Here is a 20,325-nt window from a genome sequence, read left to right on the forward strand (position 1 = left end):
AATTATACTGAAATACGCTTATCAAAATATTGTGACAGTAATATACGTGCCCAATTATTAACACATCAAGCAAGATCTGGTAGCATGTCTAAGAGCTACTGTTATCTTGAAGAAGTGATGAACATAAGTAAAACTTTGACATCTACGGCAACTCCAGTGGGATCCCTTGACCAAAGTTACTGGGATCAGGTAACTTTGGTCCAAGTGTGGGTATGACAGAAGATGAGCCTATAAAGATTAGAGACAGCTATGATGACCCTTCACTGATATACCAGAGGGGTGGGATATTATTGGCAGAGATGAGTCATTGAAGTATTTTAATAGGAATGAGATAAAGGGATTCCTGATTTCAGAATATTAACAGGGCTGGAATGTATTAAATGAATTATGATGTCGGGGAGGGGGGGATAATACAATGTTTCTCATTTATGATCAGGTTACGTACTGATAAACCCAAAATATTTTTAAGTAGAAAGTGCATGTTTAGCATATGATATTTTCAATTTACAATGGGTTTATTTGGACGTAGCCCATGGCAAATCAAGGAGCATGCTTTCACACCATCATAAAGTCAAAAAGTTCTAAGTCAAACCATCTTCAGTCAGGGACCATCTATATGGACAATAGTTTTACCATCAGATGGAAGGACTGCATGGAGAAAATTATACCTACTTTTCCTACCCTAGTATTTCCTTTAATAGCCTAATGATAAGGTTCATCAGAGAGCTTATTAATTACGCAGAATATCAGATTCTTTCCTGCAAATTACAACCTCAGTAGGTCTGAGATTCAGAAGAAAATTAGTGATTTTTGAAACAGCTCCATATGATTTTTATCTTCTACAAGTTGAAAAACTCTTCCTAGGAATGTGTGGCTGATCAGGTCTGACATTGCATGTGAGGGTATCAAAGCAAAAACTGATGTAGACAAAGTGTAATTAATTAAATTAAATTAATTAATTTTTCTTTCCTTTTTGACTTTTATTTTATAATCAGGAAGTACCTGTGCAGGTTTGTTACAGAAGTATATTGCATGATACTGAGGTTTGGATTATGATGGAACTCATTATCTTGGTAAAGAGCTAAGTACCCAATAGGTAGTTTTTCAGCCCTTGCCCTCCTTGCCCTTGCCATCTTTTAAATGTGTCCTTTCTTTCATTCATAATATGCTAAGCCAACAAATAGTTTGAAGGACCATAAAAGAGATATAAGTTGGCTATGAGACGGCAGTAAGAAACTCCAGCAGTGCTATAAAACACCACATGTAAGTCTTTATGGCAGTGTCACTGTATTTTCCAATTAGAAATAATAGTTATTATAAATTACATTTTTTCACAGCCCTAAGTATTTACTTAACATGCACAAAAAAGTAAATTAAAATTCTCCAAAATAATGGCAGTAGAAATTATGGCAGCAAATGCAAAGACTGAAAAGTTAAGATAAACAAAATTAAATTCACCATTGAGGCTTTAATGTGTTTATTTTGTATATATACGTATCTGCTTATGAGTTCTATTTATGACTATATTCATTTTAAAATAGCTGTTATTTACTTTTCCTGAGAACTATTGTTTGAATTTTATAAGGAGAAATAAAAAGGTGATTTTTTAAAAAATGTGAATATTTTATTTCTTTCAAGTTTTATTTTAGACACAGGGAGTACATATGCAGGTTTGTTACAGGGGGATAATGCACTTAGGTAATGAGCATCATACCCAATAGGTAGTTTTTCAACCCATTTCCCCTCACGCCAGTAGCTCCCAGTGTCTATTGTTGCCATCTTTCTGTCCATGTGTAGCCAGCATTTAGCTCCCACCTAAGTAAGAACATGCAGTATTTGGTTTTCGTCTTCTGTGTTAGTTCACTTCAGATAATGGCTTCCAGCTGCATCCATGTTGCTGCAAAAGAGATGATTTAGTTCTTTTTATGGCTGCATAGTATTCCATGGTGCATACTTATACACTATTGGTGAGAATGTAAATTAGTCCAGCCACTGTTGAGAGCAGTTTGGAGATTTCCCATTGATAGAATTGGAATTTCCAATTGGTCAGCAGGGAGGTGATGCTAAATGAGTCAAGCCAACATGATAATGCCTAACTCTTAAGTTACTTCGGTAGAAATGGCACCCCGTAGTCAGCATTGGTAGGTGATGAGAGTCAGGGAAAACAGCAGGGCCTGTGGAAGCCTCCTGTGGAGAGTGGTCTTTTCTGACAGAACATTGCAGACCAGCCCTGGACTGTCACTCATGATTACCATCTTGTATGGGCTCCATCTCTCTCTCTCTCTCTCTCTCATGCACACACACACACACACACACACACACACACACACACCCTGTATATATACTACTGAAGTAATTTAGAAGAAGTAAGTTACAGGCATTTTAGCAGTGGGGTTTTATGAAAACCTGATTACCAGTTAGCACAAGCTGCATTAGAAATTTATCAGAAAAGTTGAGTGAGGAGGTCAAGGCTTTGGGGAGTCACTGTGGGAATGATACATGAAGAGGTGTCAGCTAAAACCATGGGAGTGGATGAGCTTTTCACAACATTACTGTGTATGTATGGCATTAACATACCATACTTTTTCTTTCAAGAGTGTGTATAAAGAAGGAAGAATGGAGTTCTAAAAACTCAGAGTCTTCTTAATCCTGCTTAAGAGAGGTTTATGATGCTAAGGACTGCCAAAGGTACTATCGATTTTCTCCTGGAACCCCTGGCAGAGGAGAGCCTCAGTAGAGTGGTCTGGGGGAGTCAGACGCAAGGTTTAACAGTGAGTGAGAGAAAAGGTGCTGGGAGTACAGATACAGTCTGGCTTTGAAAAAAGTGAGACGTGGAGGGAGAGTAGAAAAGAATCACCAGATAAAGTTACTGGGGATAGACGATATTAATATGTTTTACTTTTTCCAGTTACTTTTTTAGTGATCAGAGATGAATGAACAATCAGAGAAAAACAATTCCATTCAAGAGAGACACACAGATCATAGTTTTCCTGAGAAGAACTGTCAAATCGGACAGAAACAACTGGTATGGCACACAGATTTTATGCTTCCATGCTACTGGGGAGTGCCGCCTCGAGGATCTCTGAGATGCTCATGGATGTGGGTGGGAAGGTGGGCCCAGGCAGGATCTCACAGAGGGGAGCTCCGCCGCCCAGGCTGATAGAGCATTCCCTCCGCCCCACTGCTCACTGCGGGCTGCTCTCGCCTCACCCATCTCCTCTCCACCTCCTGTGTACCCTGATTTTTAGCCCAGTGTTCTGTACGATAAAATTCTGCTTTTTGTGGAGAATATATACAAATGTTTTTATTTAATGAACCTTTATTTTGTTATTATTATGTCATGTTATGGCTCTAAAACTGTATGTATTAACTCATCTAATCCTTATCACACCATACTATTGTTAACTCCATTTTACAAAGAGAGAAACTAGGGCCTAGAGATGTAAGAATTTGCTCAAGGCCCACCACTAGTACGTGGCAGAGCCAAGGCTTGAGTACAGGCAGGTGACCCTGGGTCTCTGTTCTTAACCTCTTGCTGTGCTACTTAGAATAGTAATCGATGGTACTAAGTTGTATATATATGTCGTAACCATACCTAATGCAGAACAGTTTAAGGTTAAGTTTATGAAACAACCCATATACACCAAGATGAAATTTAAAAGAAACATTATATTATTTTAGACTTACTAGACTCTTATTAAACTAAATAAACTGCAGAAAAGCCCATGACATTGTTACTAATTTGTTACATTGAAATTCTTACATTGAAAGCTTCCCTTTTGTTTCCAGGTGGAGTATTTCATGTATATGTCAGCCTATATGTTTTTGTGCTTCTGAGATTATTTTCTTCTACAATCCTTCAAAAGAGCATTTTCTTCCCTCATGACATGTGCTACATGTTCACAATAAGTTATTAGTACAATATTCGATTGAAGCCTTTTGTTGTTTGTCTTCCAGCTCAGGCCCCATTTAATTTCTAATTGTCTTTCAGCTCAGGCCCCATCTAATTTCTAATTACAGTGGCTCACACCTGTAATCCCAGCACTTTGGGAGCCCAAGGCCGATGGTGGATCCCTTGAGCCCAGGAATTCAAGGCCAGCCTGGGCAACATGGTGAAACCCCATCTCTACTGCATATGTACACAAAAATTAGCCGAGCACGGTGGTGCGTGCCTGTAATCCCACCTACATGGGAGGCTGAGGTGGGAGGATCACTTGAGCCCGGGGGATTGAGGCTGCAGTGAGCCATGATCACACCATAGCACTGCAGCCTGGGTGACAGAGAGAGACCCTATCTCAAAAAAAAAAAAAAAGGAAAGAAAGGAAAAAAAAACTTCCAGAGACTTTTGAAAATGTCCCCCTATGCCCTAGAAAGTCATCCTAGCAATATTTCTCTTGTTCCAATCTGGCTTTGACTGAAAGTCGATCCTTCAGGTGGCTGAGTTCTGAATTGGAGCCCCCCGTGGAGGCCAGTCCCGGGTAGGGAGTAGCTCTGAAATGCATCCCAGGGCACTGAAGAGGAGTGCTGGATCTACTTTGGGTTCTCACTGCGGTTTGAGACACTACATGGGCTTCTTTAGCTAACAGCCGAGGAAGGGCCTCTACTCCTTTGTCCTTACTACCCACATCGAATGCTAATTCTGATGTGCGTCCCCATCAAATTTGGAAAGCTGAGTGGCGTTTTGCAGTTTTAAAAAGAAGTCTTCTATTCCCCTTGATTGTTTTTTACATTTTTATTTTATGAGTGTTATACTATTTCTTTATTCAGAAAGAATGGCCCAACTTGAGAAAATTTACGCCATCTTTTGAAACTTAATTAGATTAAACCATTTATTTCTTTGTGTAAAACATATATACTTTCATGTCATTATGGTGAAAGTTACAGAAAGTTCATTTGGGGGAAATGTAAAACAGATAAAACTATCTGGTTCTTACTACTAATACATTTTATTTGTTTAATAGCAACAAATAGAGCGGCAGTTAAAATGCTTGGCATTTCAAAACCCTGGACCACAGGTAGCAGACTTTAATCCTGAAACAAGGCAGCAGAAAAAGAAAGCCCGGATGTCAAAGATGAATGAATATTTTTCTACAAAATACAAGTAAGATTCTGACTTATTATATTTGATCTGTGGGATTATGAAATGCATGAATTCTCCTTGACAAAGCAATTAAAGATACCCTCTTTTCATTATTTATTATTTAAAAATATCTCTTCTAAAATATGAGTACCCATGTGTCTGGACGTTAGCAACCTTAAGAAACAGAAAAATAGACTATAATCCCGAATTAGGAATTGATTTTTTTAAAAGGCTTCAATAGCTGTGTAACAGAGTAATGGCTTTAGTAGAAAAGATGATTTAAAAGTAACAAAAATGTATCATTAGAAGGATAAATAATATAACCGGTAGGAGGAGCCAAGATGGCCGAATAGGAACAGCTCCGGTCTACAGCTCCCAGCGCGAGCGACGCAGAAGACGGGTGATTTCTGCATTTCCATCTGAGGTACCGTGTTCATCTCACTAGGGAGTGCCAGACAGTGGGCGCAGGTCAGTGGGTGAGTGCACCGTGCGCCAGCCGAAGCAGGGGCGAGGCATTGCCTCACTCGGGAAGCGCAAGGGGTCAGGGAGTTCCCTTTCCAGGGGTGACAGACGGCACCTGGAAAGTCGGGCCACTCCCACCCGAATACTATGTTTTTCCGACGGGCTTAGGAAACGGTGCCCCAGGAGAGTATAGCCCGCACCTGGCTCAGAGGGTCCTACGCCCACGGAGTCTCGCTGATTGCTAGCACAGCAGTCAGAGACCAAACAGCAAGTCGGCAGCGAGGCTGGGGGAGGGGCGCCCGCCATTGCCCAGGCTCCCTTAGGTAAACAAAGCAGCCTGGAAGCTTGAACTGGGTGGAGCCCACCACAGCTCAAGGAGGCCTGCCTGCCTCTGTAGGCTCCACCTCTGGGGGCAGGGAACAGACAAACAAAAAGACAGCAGTAACCTCTGCAGACTTAAATGTCCCTGTCTGACAGCTTTGAGGAGAGCAGTGGTTCTCCCAGCACGCAGCTGGAGATCTGAGAACGGGCTGACTGCCTCCTCAAGTGGGTCCCTGACCCCTGACCCCCGAGCAGCCTAACTGGGAGGCACCCCCCAGCAGGGGCAGACTGACACCTCACACGGCCGGCCAGGTACTCCAACAGACCTGCAGCTGAGGGTCCTGTCTGTTAGAAGGAAAACTAACAGAAAGGACATCCACACCAAAAACCCATCTGTACATCACCATCATCAAAGACCAAAAGTAGATAAAACCACAAAGATGGGGAAAAAACAGAGCAGAAAAACTGGAAACTCTAAAATGCAGAGCACCTCTCCTCCTCCAAAGGAACGCAGTTCCTCACCAGCAACGGAACAAAGCTGGACGGAGAATGACTTTGACGAGCTGAGAGAAGAAGGCTTCAGACGATCAAATTACTCCGAGCTACGGGAGGATATTCAAACCAAAGGCAAAGAAGTTGAAAACTTTGAAAAAAATTTAGAAGAATGTATAACTAGAATAACCAATACAGAGAAGTGCTTAAAGGAGCTGATGGAGCTGAAAACCAAGGCTCGAGAACTACGTGAAGAATGCAGAAGCCTCAGGAGCCGATGTGATCAAATGGAAGAAAGGGTATCAGCCCTGGAAGATGAAATGAATGAAATGAAGCGAGAAGGGAAGTTTAAAGAAAAAAGAATAAAAAGAAATGAGCAAAGCCTCCAAGAAATGTGGGACTATGTGAAAAGACCAAATCTACGTCTGATTGGTGTACCTGAAAGTGATGGGGAGAATGGAAACAAGTTGGAAAACACTCTGCAGGATATTATCCAGGAGAACTTCCCCAATCTAGCAAGGCAGGCCAACATTCAGATTCAGGAAATACAGAGAACGCCACAGAGATACTCCTCGAGAAGAGCAACTCCAAGACACATAATTGTCAGATTCACCAAAGTTGAAATGAAGGAAAAAATGTTAAGGGCAGCCAGAGAGAAAGGTCGGGTTACCATCAAAGGGAAGCCCATCAGACTAACAGCGGATCTCTCGGCAGAAACCCTACAAGCCAGAAGAGAGTGGGGGCCAATATTCAACATTCTTAAAGAAAAGAATTTTCAACCCAGAATTTCATATCCTGCCAAACTAAGCTTCATAAGTGAAGGAGAAATAAAATACTTTACAGACAAGCAAATGCTAAGAGATTTTGTCACCACCAGGCCTGCCCTAAAAGAGCTCCTGAAGGAAGCGCTAAACATGGAAAGGCACAACCGGTACCAGCCACTGCAAAATCATACCGAATTGTAAAGACCATCGAGACTAGGAAGGGACTGCATCAACTAACGAGCAAAATAACCAGCTAACGTCATAATGACAGGATCAGATTCACACATAACAATATTAACTTTAAATGTAAATGGACTAAATGCTCCAATTAAAAGACACAGACTGGCAAATTGGATAAAGACTCAAGACCCATCAGTGTGCTGTATTCAGGAAACCCATCTCACGTGCAGAGACACACATAGGCTCAAAATAAAAGGATGGAGGAAGATCTACCAAGCAAATGGAAAACAAAAAAAGGCAGGGGTTGCAATCCTAGTCTCTGATAAAACAGACTTTAAACCAACAAAGATCAAAAGAGACAAAGAAGGCCATTACATAATGGTAAAGGGATTAATTCAACAAGAAGAGCTAACTATCCTAAATATATATGCACCCAATACAGGAGCACCCAGATTCATAAAGCAAGTCCTGAGTGACCTACAAAGAGACTTAGACTCCCAAACATTAATAATGGGAGACTTTAACACCCCACTGTCAACATTAGACAGATCAACGAGACAGAAAATCAACAAGGATACCCAGGAATTGAACTCAGCTCTGCACCAAGCAGACCTAATAGACATCTACAGAACTCTCCACCCCAAATCAACAGAATATACATTTTTTTCAGCACCACACCACACCTATTCCAAAATTGACCATATACTTGGAAGTAAAGCTCTCCTCAATAAATGTAAAAGAACAGAAATTATAACAAACTATCTCTCAGATCACAGTGCAATCAAGCTAGAACTCAGGATTAAGAATCTCACTCAAAACCGCTCAACTACGTGGAAACTGAACAACCTGCTCCTGAATGACTACTGGGTACATAACGAAATGAAGGCAGAAATAAAGATGTTCTTTGAAACCAACGAGAACCAAGACACAACATACCAGAATCTCTGGGATGCATTCAAAGCAGTATGTAGAGGGAAATTTATAGCACTAAATGCCCACAAGAGAAAGCAGGAAAGATCCAAAATTGACACCCTAACATCACAATTAAAAGAACTAGAAAAGCAAGAGCAAACACATTCAAAAGCTAGCAGAAGGCAAGAAATAACTAAAATCAGAGCAGAACTGAAGGAAATAGAGACACAAAAAACCCTTCAAAAAATAAATGAATCCAGGAGCTGGTTTTTTGAGAGGATCAACAAAATTGATAGACCACTAGCAAGATTAATAAAGAAAAAAAGAGAGAAGAATCAAATAGATGCAATAAAAAATGATAAAGGGGATATCACCACTGATCCCACAGAAATACAAACTACCATCAGAGAATATTACAAACACCTCTACGCAAATAAACTAGAAAATCTAGAAGAAATGGATAAATTCCTCAACACATACACCCTCCCAAGACTAAACCAGGAAGAAGTTGAATCTCTGAATAGACCAATAACAGGATCTGAAATTGTGGCAATAATCAATAGCTTACCAACCAAAAAAAGTCCAGGACCAGATGGGTTCACAGCCGAATTCTACCAGAGGTACAAGGAGGAGCTGGTACCATTCCTTCTGAAACTATTCCAATCAATAGAAAAAGAGGGAATCCTCCCTAACTCATTTTATGAGGCCAGCATCATCCTGATACCAAAGCCTGGCAGAGACACAACAAAAAAAGAGAATTTTAGACCAATATCCTTGATGAACATTGATGCAAAAATCCTCAATAAAATACTGGCAAACAGAATCCAGCAGCACATCAAAAAGCTTATCCACCATGATCAAGTGGGCTTCATCCCTGGGATGCAAGGCTGGTTCAATATACGCAAATCAATAAATGTAATCCAGCATATAAACAGAACCAAAGTCAAAAACCACATGATTATCTCAATAGATGCAGAAAAGGCCTTTGACAAAATTCAACAACCCTTCATGCTAAAAACTCTCAATAAATTAGGTATTGATGGGACGTATCTCAAAATAATAAGAGCTATTTATGACAAACCCACAGCCAATATCATACTGAATGGGCAAAAACTGGAAGCATTCCCTTTGAAAACTGGCACAAGACAGGGATGCCCTCTCTCACCACTTCTATTCAACATAGTGTTGGAAGTTCTGGCCAGGGCAATTAGGCAAGAGAAGGAAATCAAGGGTATTCAATTAGGAAAAGAGGAAGTCAAATTGTCCCTGTTTGCAGATGACATGATAGTATATCTAGAAAACCCCATTGTCTCAGCCCAAAATCTCCTTGAGCTGATAAGCAACTTCAGCAAAGTCTCAGGATACAAAATCAATGTACAAAAATCACAAGCATTCTTATACATCAATAACAGACAAACAGAGAGCCAAATCATGAGTGAACTCCCATTCACAATTGCTTCAAAGAGAATAAAATACCTAGGAATCCAACTTACAAGGGATGTGAAGGACCTCTTCAAGGAGAACTACAAACCACTGCTCAAGGAAATAAAAGAGGATACAAACAAATGGAAGAACATTCCATGCTCATGGGTAGGAAGAATCAATATCATGAAAATGGCCATCCTTCCCAAGGTAATTTACAGATTCAATGCCATCCCCATCAAGTTACCAATGACTTTCTTCACAGAATTGGAAAAAACTACTTTAAAGTTCATATGGAACCAAAAAAGAGCCCGCATCGCCAAGTCAATCCTAAGCCAAAAGAACAAAGCTGGAGGCATCACGCTACCTGACTTCAAACTATACTACAAGGCTACAGTAACCAAAACAGCATGGTACTGGTACCAAAACAGAGATATAGATCAATGGAACAGAACAGAGCCCTCAGAAATAACGCCACATATCTACAACTATCTGATCTTTGACAAACCTGACAAAAACAAGAAATGGGGAAAGGATTCCCTATTTAATAAATGGTGCTGGGAAAACTGGCTAGCCATATGTAGAAAGCTGAAACTGGATCCCTTCCTTACACCTTATACAAAAATTAATTCAAGATGGATTAAAGACTTAAATGTTAGACCTAAAACCATAAAAACCCTAGAAGAAAACCTAGGCAATACCATTCAGGACATAGGCATGGGCAAGGACTTCATGTCTAAAACTCCAAAAGCAATGGCAACAAAAGCCAAAATTGACAAATGGGATCTAATTAAACTAAAGAGCTTCTGCACAGCAAAGGAAACTACCATCAGAGTGAACAGGCAACCTACAAAATGGGAGAAAATTTTCGCAACCTACTCATCTGACAAAGGGCTAATATCCAGAATCTACAATGAACTCCAACAAATTTACAAGAAAAAAACAAACAACCCCATCAAAAAGTGGGCAAAGGACATGAACAGACACTTCTCAAAAGAAGACATTTATGCAGCCAAAAAACACATGAAAAAATGCTCACCATCACTGGCCATCAGAGAAATGCAAATCAAAACCACAATGAGATACCATCTCACACCAGTTAGAATGGCAATCATTAAAAAGTCAGGAAACAACAGGTGCTGGAGAGGATGTGGAGAAATAGGAACACTTTTACACTGTTGGTGGGACTGTAAACTAGTTCAACCCTTGTGGAAGTCAGTGTGGCGATTCCTCAGGGATCTAGAACTAGAAATTCCATTTGACCCAGCCATCCCATTACTGGGTATATACCCAAAGGACTATAAATCATGCTGCTATAAAGACACATGCACACGTATGTTTATTGCGGCATTATTCACAATAGCAAAGACTTGGAACCAACCCAAATGTCCAACAATGATAGACTGGATTAAGAAAATGTGGCACATATACACCATGGAATACTATGCAGCCATAAAAAATGATGAGTTCACGTCCTTCGTAGGGACATGGATGAAATTGGAAATCATCATTCTCAGTAAACTATCGCAAGAACAAAAAACCAAACACCGCATATTCTCACTCATAGGTGAGAATTGAACAATGAGAACACATGGACACAGGAAGGGGAACATCACACTTCGGGGACTGTTGTGGGGTGGGGGGAGGGGGGAGGGATAGCATTGGGAGATATACCTAATGCTAGATGACGAGTTGGTGGGTGCAGCGCACCAGCATGGCACATGTATACATATGTAACTTACCTGCACGTTGCGCACATGTACCATAGAGCCTAAAGTATAATAATAATAATAATAATAATAATAATAATAATAAAAAAAAGAAAAAAAAAAATAATATAACCATGGGAATGAACTCAGGATATTAAATGGGCACAGGACTATCATCAAGTACAATGATTGTTAGTGCATCGTAAGTATAAACTAAGTAAACTGGCTGGGCATGGTGGCTCACACCTGTAATCCCAGCACTTTGGGAGCCCAAAGTGGGTAGATCACTAGGTCAGGAGATCGAGACCATCCTGGCTAACACGGTGAAACCCCGTCTCTACTAAAAACACAAAAAATTAGCTGGGCGTGGTGGCATGCGCCTGTAGTCCCAGCTACTTGGGAGGCTGAGACAGGTGAATCGCTTGAACCGAGGAGGCGGAGGTTGCAGTGAGCCAAAACCATACCACTGCACTCCAGCCTCGGTGACAGAGCAAGACTCTGTCTCAAAAAATAAATAAATAAAATTAAAAATAATAAACTAAGCAAACTATAAAGGAAAATGATAAATTTGACTATATTAAAATTAATATGCCCATTAAAAACTCCATAAAAACAGTGAGAGACACACCATAAAGTAGGAGAAGTTATTAATAATATAAAAAATCAGTATCCAAAATATATGAAGAATCTTACAAGTCAATAAGAAAAGTATAAATATCCTAATAGAAAAATTAATAAAATGATAAACAGACATTTCATAGAGGAAACAACAAATAAACACTCAGGATACTGAACCTGATCAGCACATACAGAGAAGTTCCATACTCCCCAGGGAGTCAGAATTTAGTCTGTTGACATCAAAGCTGATGAAGCTATGAGATATGAATTAAGTGTAAAAAGGTACAACCACTATTTAAAAACAGCTCGGTGTTACCTATGTGCCTTATGACCTAACATCTTCACTCCTGAGTATATATTAATATCTTGGAAAAAGTCTAATACATGTATAGGGAGATACGTTTAAGAAGTTTCATGGCATCACTGAAATAGCAAAGAAAATAAACTGTTAATAATCCAAATGTCCATCAACAATGGAAAAGATAAACAACTTGTGGTATATTTATACAGTGGAATACATATAGAAGTGAAAATATTTGAACAGCTACATGTACCATCATGGAAGAATCTCAACTCATGATCAGACTAGCAAAGCAAATTACAAAAGGAAAATCACAATATGTTTAGGGATACCTACATATGTGTCATAACTAAGAGCAAAACAAGGAAGTGACTATATATATATACATATATATAATTTTTTTATTATACTGTAAGTTCTAGGGTACATGTGCACAACGTGCAGGTTTGTTACATATGTATACATGTGCCATGTTGGTGTGCTGCACCCATTAACTCGTCATTTACATTAGGTATATCTCCTAATGCTATCCCTCCCCACTCCCCCAACCCCACAACACGCCCTGGTGTGTGATGTTCCCCTTCCTGTGTCCAGGTGTTCTCATTGTTCAATTCCCATCTATGAGTGAGAACATGCAGTGTTTGGTTTTTTTTCCTTGCGATAGTTTGCTGAGAATGATGGTTTCCAGCTTCATCCATGTCCCTACAAAGGACATGGACTCATCCTTTTTTATGGCTGCATAGTATTCCGTGGTGTATATGTGCCACATTTTCTTAATCCAGTCTATCATTGTTGGACATTTGGGTTGGTTCCAAGTCTTTGCTATTGTGAGTAGTGCTGCAATAAACATACGTGTGCATGTGTCTTTATAGCAGCATGATTTATAGTCCTTTGGGTATATACCCAGTAATGGGATGGCTGGGCTCAAATGGTATTTCTAGTTCTAGATCCCTGAGGAATCACTACACTGTCTTCCACAATGGTTAAACTAGTTTACCGTCCCACCAACAGTGTAAAAGTGTTCCTGTTTCTCCACATCCTCTCCAGCACCTGTTGCTTCCTGACTTTTTAATGATCACCATTCTAGCTGGTGTGAGATGATATCTCATTGTGGTTTTGATTTGCATTTCTCTGATGGCCAGTGATAATGAGCATTTTTCGTGTGTCTGTTAGCTGCATAAATGTCTTCTTTTGCAAAGTGTCTGTTCATATCCTTCGCCCACTTTCTGATGGGGTTGTTTGTTTTTTTCTTGTCAATTTGTTTGGGTTGTTTGTAGATTCTGGATATTAGCCCTTTGTCAAATGAGTAGATCGCAAAAATTTTCTCCCATTCTGTGGGTTGCCTGTTCACTCTGATGGTAGTTTCTTTTGCTGTGCAGAAGCTCTTTAGTTTAATGAGATCCCATTTGTCAATTTTGGCTTTTGTTGCCATTGCTTTTGGTGTTTTAGACATGAAGTTCTTGCCCTTGCCTATGTCCTAAATGGTATTGTCTAGGTTTTCTTCTAGGGTTTTTATCGTTTTAGGTCTAACATTTAAGTCTTTAATCCATCTTGAATTAATTTTTGTATAAGGTGTAAGGAAGGGATCCAGTTTCAGCTTTCTACATATGGCTAGCCAGTTTTCCCAGCACCATTTGTTAAATAGGGAATCCTCCCTGACTCATTTTATGAGGCCAGCATCATCCTGATACCAAAGCCTGGCAGAGACACAACAAAAAGAGAGAATTTTAGATGAATATCCCTGAAGAACATCGATGCAAAAATCCTCAATAAAATACTGACAAACCAAATCCAGCAGCATATCAAAAAGTTTATCCACTATGATCAAGTGGGCTTCATCCCTGGGATGCAAGGCTGGTTCAACATATGCAAATCAGTAAATGTAATCCAGCGTATAAACAGAACCAAAGAAAAAACCACATGATTATCTCAATAGATGCAGAAAAGGCCTTCAGAAGTGACTTTTATAATATCAAGGTACAGTTCCTTTTTGAGGGGAGGGTAGAGGGATGCAATGGGTGGGGATTGAAGAGGACTTCACTGCTGTAACACTCTTTTGTTAAGCTGGACAGTGGGCACATAGAAGTTTGTTTTATTCTTCTTTATCTATGCATGTAGAGTATATATTTTGCATGCTTTGATGTGTATAATTCAGGATTTTACAAAAAAAAAAAAAAGCATCAAATGGGCAGGAAACCATAAAACCTTACCAACACAGGAGAATATTTGAGTTAAGGCAAAGGGAGGACAGAATCTGACCTGTGCTGTAGGTTGATTTCAGGACCATCTACTCCATCATTCTTATAATAGATTTAAAATATCCTCTTCTGCCAAATTTCCCGGGGGTGCTTAGGAAGAGTTTCATTCCACAAATAAAGCACTTCAAATGTGAATCTTCATTAGAAGGCATTCTTGCTAAAGCGTGATCATCAGGCAGCAAGTACACATAATGACTAATCCTTTCCCTTCCCTGCATTCTTAGGAAAAGGAACAGGATGGAACGATATTACTTAGCTGAACAGAAGAAGAGGAGGTATTGTGCCTGCTTAGGGACAAAGGGTGCAGGAGTATTATACATAATTTTGCCATACTAGCTTAAGACCACCAGCCTTTTGGACTTCAGTGATAATAACAGCTATAAGTTGTACAGAGGTATTTTTGTTATTCTCAGGTTTTGAAGCAACTCAGTTTTGAAGGATTTATTTCAAAATGGTTGGGTTTGAGAAGGTGGTAGGATTCCTGTGAAAGTCTTTTGTCCCTGGCCATGTTGTAGAGGCTGACAGAGGCAGTCTGGACTCTGAGCTCTTCTCTGGGACAGAGTGTCTCACCTTCACTCAGAGCTTATGATGTATGACCCTCCATTCTTGGTCACCTCCTTTCCCCCTCCACACTGGGTAAAAAGCAGAATCAGAAAAGAACAGAAGAAATGGCACTTGGAGACTGTTAGCAAAGGTGCTTTTCTTTCTTCAAATGATTGTGGTGTAATAACTGACAGTTCTAATTTTAGGTAACAAAAATGTGGTAGTTGCATTCGGCATAGTGCTTTTAAGAAAAAAATAATTTGTTAGGGAAAAGTCCATCAAGAATGGTAATATTTTAAAGAAAACTTTGGGGCATTTGTAGGAGGAAGCTTTAGTTAGTTATTCCTCATAATTTTCTTAAGTAGATTGCTGCATTTCCCAGCAATGCTGGAAAAATGAAGTGTTACTCTAGATGACAAGCCTGGCTGCACTGGAAGTTGTTTGATCTCATATTGACTGAATTTCCCATGACGTCACTGCCATAAAATATTCTGGAGTGTTTCTGGTAATCCCTGGAGTTCTGGTCCAGAGTACCAATGTTTCTGGTAATCTCTGGAGTTCTGGCTCAGGGTAAGATGGTCATGTATATGATGCTGATTGTACACTAATTTATTCTCAATGTTGAGGATGATTGCACTGTCATGTTAATGTCATGCTTTTCCTTTGTAGAGTAATGAGGAAGTACGACAAAAGTGGCAGGCTCATCTGTAATGACGCTGACCTGTGTGATTGTCTAGAGAAGAACTGCCTGGGCTGCTTCTACCCATGCCCCAAGTGTAACTCCAACAAGTGTGGGCCCGAGTGCCGCTGCAACCGACGGTGGGTTTACGATGCCATCGTCACCGAGTCTGGAGAGGTCATCAACACACTGCCATTTAATGTTCCTGACTAGGTGCTCTTGCATATGGACTGATTTGTGTCTTCTTCTTACACATTTAAGTCGACCTCTTTCTCTTGGGTGAATTTTAGGGCTTGGGGGAAATATTGAAAAAACATACTGAAGACTCATGTTCTGTCAAGCCCCAGAACAATGTAGAATGGGCAATAATTCTGTAGCCTTCTTAACTGTGTCAACAATTTTCAAGTTCCTTAACATGCAACCAAAGAATGTAACAATGGAGGGATCAGCATTTCTCATCAGTACCCTCATCTCTACTCTGCCTTCAAATTAAAACTCTCTTCCCTCTTTGCTGATATCTGAGAAAATGTAGCTTTAAGATTTTCAAAATTCTGTAGCTGAGAGCTTTTCTTACATAGAACATAGCATCTTAAATTTATAATATCTAGTTATCCTTAGAATCTTATACATCACTGGCTGTAAATCAGAATTGCCATTTGGATTTAAAAAAAAAAACTGTGACTTTGCACTGTATACCCATAGCCTTATTTTTTTATTGTTCATGTTTTAATAACATTAAAATGAAATTTAGTAATACTTGGTAGTATTTTTAATCATGAAAACTTGTATTGTATTTGTAAAATTGAGAAGTTAGGAATTTAATATCCTAAAAGCCAGGAGTTTACATATTTTTGATTTCAGAAGCAGTATTTCAGGATTTTTTTTCATAGAGAGGAAACAACTTATACAAAAATGATTTTCTGTATGTTTGCTAATTGAGTGTGTTGATAAGCAATTGACTAGATAAATGATGTGGTCTTTTCCATTTTGATACATTATCAGAGCTATAAAAAATTGAATTCAGCTTTCTTTGAATTCATTTTTTTATGACAGTCTTTTTTTAACCCTAAGTCATTGGCCCTCATTCATGAGAATTGCCTGGAGGACTTGTCAAAAATAGATTTTTGCGGCCCCACACTCAGAATCTGGGACAGGGCTCAACCATCTGTTCCACGTTCCCAGGTGATGTTGATGCTGCTGATGTGGGGACCACACTTTGAGAACCACTTCTCTAAATTATTTTAGATACATAATGTAAGGAAGTATTTAAACCTCATTGACTATGATACTGCCACTGCACAAAGCTGGAAGTATTTAAATAAAGTAACATAATAAAAATTTAAAACTAAATAAAAGCATTTAAGTTTTAAAATGAATTTGAAATAGTATAAATAGAGGGTTTTTTGTGTTGTTGTTTCTTTTTCTTTTTTTTCAGACAGAGTTTCCCTCTGTCACCCAGGCTGCAGTGCAGTAGCGCGATCTCGGTTCACCGCAACCCCCGCCTCTGGGCTCAAGCCATTCTCGTGCCTCAGCCTCTCAAGTGGCTGGGATTACAGGCTTGCGCCACCACGCCTGGTTAATTTTTGTGTTTTTATTAGAGATGGAGTTTCACCATGTTGGCCAGGCTGGTCTCAAACTCCTGACCTCAAGTGATCAGCCTGCCTCACCTCCCAAAGTGCTGGGATTAGAGGTGTGAGCAACTGTGACCGGCCTTTTATAAATACAGTTTTCAGGATTTATTTTTCCTTCATAATCAGTTTTTAACACTCACTTCTGCACAATCTACTTGTGCCAGGGAACGTTTCTGACAATTCTGGATTTGTTGCTTGACGTATGTTTTAGGACTAAAATAAGAAAAGTCCTAAAAGTAACGGTGTGACTACAGTACACCTGTCCACGGAGCAAGAGAACTTACATTCTTCTGCATCATTCTCCATAGAATTTACTGGGTTTTCCAGATTCCACTTAGTTTTACTGAGCATACACTGTGAACTAAACATTGTGTTAACACGGTAAAGAATTGCATTTCCTTTAACCATCACAGCCCAGTAAGGAAGACTTAAAATCAAATTACCCAAGTCACATTCTTTGAAATGCTCACCAGGAATGTGCAGCCCGGGAACCAGTAAAAACAAGCAGAGCCTTTTTCAGTTTATATCTTGTTTTATTTTTGAGAATAATTATTATTTTGTAATTGGCAGACGACATGCATTTATTACTTCTTCATTTTAGAATCATATAATCTTAGAGCCAAAAAGATCCTTGCAGCTCATCCATATAGTGAATTAGTCGACAAATACTAACAGAGAGGCTGCTCTGTGACAGGCAGCAGGCTAGGTGCAGGGGATCAGGCAGTGAACAAAATCTGCCGGGCTCCTGTCTTCATGGGGTTTATGGACTAACGCCAAACTCTTTTTGGTTTTTGTTGTTTTTGTACCTTTGCAACTGAGGAGATTTAGACCCAGTGAGATTAAACGACTCAGGTAAGGACACACAGAAGAACTGGCAGCCCTGGTGTTCTGAACACTAAGACTAGGTCAGAGTTCTTTCAATGATGCCACGTATTTCCTACACTGTGCTCATTAAGTGCTTTTAATATAATAAACATGCCTAAGACCCATCCCAAACCTCAAGAATCAGAACCTGTAGGAATAAGACCTGGGATTCCATAATTTTAAACAAGCATCGCAGTTAAGTCTCATGATCTGATACATCTGAGAAACACTGCCCTATATCATCAGTTGTCCAATTTTCATGCTAAAAAATAATCCTAGGCAAATTAGCATTAAAGCCTCCTTCCTTTCTGTCTCCTCTTGTCACTCAGTCTTAAGGAATCTGTTTTAAAATGATCTGGCTTAAAAAGTGTGTTGAAAAATTATATTGCTAAATTTTCCAAGTAAGGCAAAAAATAAAGTAAAAAACTGCATAATTAACTAAGCAGACACCTAATACTGCTATTATGGAAGCCTAGTAAAGCATTTGATGAAGTACACTTTTAGGAATCAGGTTATTTCATCTTGATCTAATGCCATTTCAATGTATTTTTAAAAAGTCTCTTGCAATAAATAATTATTACGAAAATAAATTTATGTGAATTGTCCGAAACTTATTTTGCAAGTGTCTAATTTTTATTACAAAGTGAATAAAGCTCTTTAGCTATTTGAACTAAATTTAGATTAACAAGGAATGCAGCTGTACTATCTGATTACGTTACCCAAGGAAATTGTCTTGTCAGTGTGATAGGACTTTTTTCTGCTTGGCTATCTTTCAATGCTGATAGCATGTCTTCATGAATATGTATAAAATGGAAGGAAACCTATTTTAGAAAAGGTCATTTAAATTAAACCAGTACATACTGAAGGATTTAGACAAATTATCCCGTGCCCATTTATGCAAGGATTTTGGACTAGAATGCCATATCACGTCAATTTGTGTGACAACTTGGAGTGTAATTTGTAAGAGTTAAAGAATATCTGTACACTGTCTTAGATAATCCTTCTGTACCTCCCCTTCCAGCTACCCCCACCCAAGACACAAAATCTTGGATCCATTGCAGATATAGACGTTGGGATGCCAACTCACAGAAAAATCATTTAACCTCTATTTTTATAAAAGTGAACAATGCCATTTTGGATAGTCTGTTGATGTCATAGATGGTAGTTATATAATGAATGCTTTGGACATTTTTAAACATTTACACATGCAAGGCTTCAATGTTTGGCCATGCAGGGACATTTATTACTTAAGTCCAGAAGGTGACTTTTACATGGACAGCTGTACAACGCCAGTTATGCCCCCTAGAGTTGTACAGCAAAATGGTCCTGCAGAAAGGTGCCATTTGATGTGCGGATTTCTTGTTTCTCCAGCATTTATTGACATTTACTATGTGTTAGACATTGTGTGCTTTAGGTTGGTTCATATTATTGTATAAAATACTTTTTAAAAATCCCTATGTGTCCTCTCTCTTCTGTCTACTTTTTCTTTTTTCCTTCATTTTCTGTGATGTCTGTAACAGCAGAAGATAGTTTGAGATTACTTAGGACAATAGTCCATATATATGATTTAACAGTCCATATACATGATTTAACAGTCCGTATATATGATTTAACAGTTTTTGTACTACTTTTTCCTTTTCAGAACCTATATTTTAATCCTGGACTTAGAATATTCTTTTTAACGTTCACAGATTCCTAAAATTCTGTATTTTTCTTCACTCTGTGGAAGGGAAATGACTCTCTTATTACTATTCATGTCTAACAAACAATGTATTACTTAAGATGCATATGCAATTTGAAAAATGCTTCTTTTGTGTTTATAATCTGTAGTTTTAACAGGTTATTTTTTCCTCACTATTGTATGGTTGGTTGTATATTTTTTTTAAGTTGGCCAAAGCTTAGGTCAGATACAATAAATTCAGTGAGATCAGTGACTGAGTTTAACTGTTTTTCCTTCAATGGTACATTCAATAGCATAGTGCACTTAATAGATACACTACTTAGTGACCCATTATTCATTTATTCATTCATTTACCAAGCACCTCTTATATGCCAGACACTTTACTAGGTGCTAAGGATACAATGGGTA

At 39.0% G+C, this 20,325-nt stretch overlaps 1 protein-coding gene across 1 annotated transcript in view; it reads left to right on the forward strand.

Moving 5' to 3' along the window:
• ARL14EPL (ADP ribosylation factor like GTPase 14 effector protein like) overlaps window positions 1–18,842 on the forward strand; it is a 34,884-nt gene extending 16,042 nt beyond the window's left edge. Inside the window, exons 2-4 of the mRNA XM_002815802.5 lie at window positions 2,909–3,025; window positions 4,962–5,101; window positions 15,732–18,842. Coding sequence (XP_002815848.2) covers window positions 2,930–3,025; window positions 4,962–5,101; window positions 15,732–15,954 — 459 coding nt within the window. The 5' untranslated portion in view covers window positions 2,909–2,929 and the 3' untranslated portion in view covers window positions 15,955–18,842. The remainder of the gene's footprint in view (window positions 1–2,908; window positions 3,026–4,961; window positions 5,102–15,731) is intronic.
• The last annotated feature ends 1,483 nt before the right edge of the window (window positions 18,843–20,325 follow it).

The sequence above is a fragment of the Pongo abelii genome, chromosome 4 (genome assembly GCF_028885655.2).
Source record: "Pongo abelii isolate AG06213 chromosome 4, NHGRI_mPonAbe1-v2.0_pri, whole genome shotgun sequence".
Classification (NCBI taxonomy): domain Eukaryota; kingdom Metazoa; phylum Chordata; class Mammalia; order Primates; family Hominidae; genus Pongo; species Pongo abelii.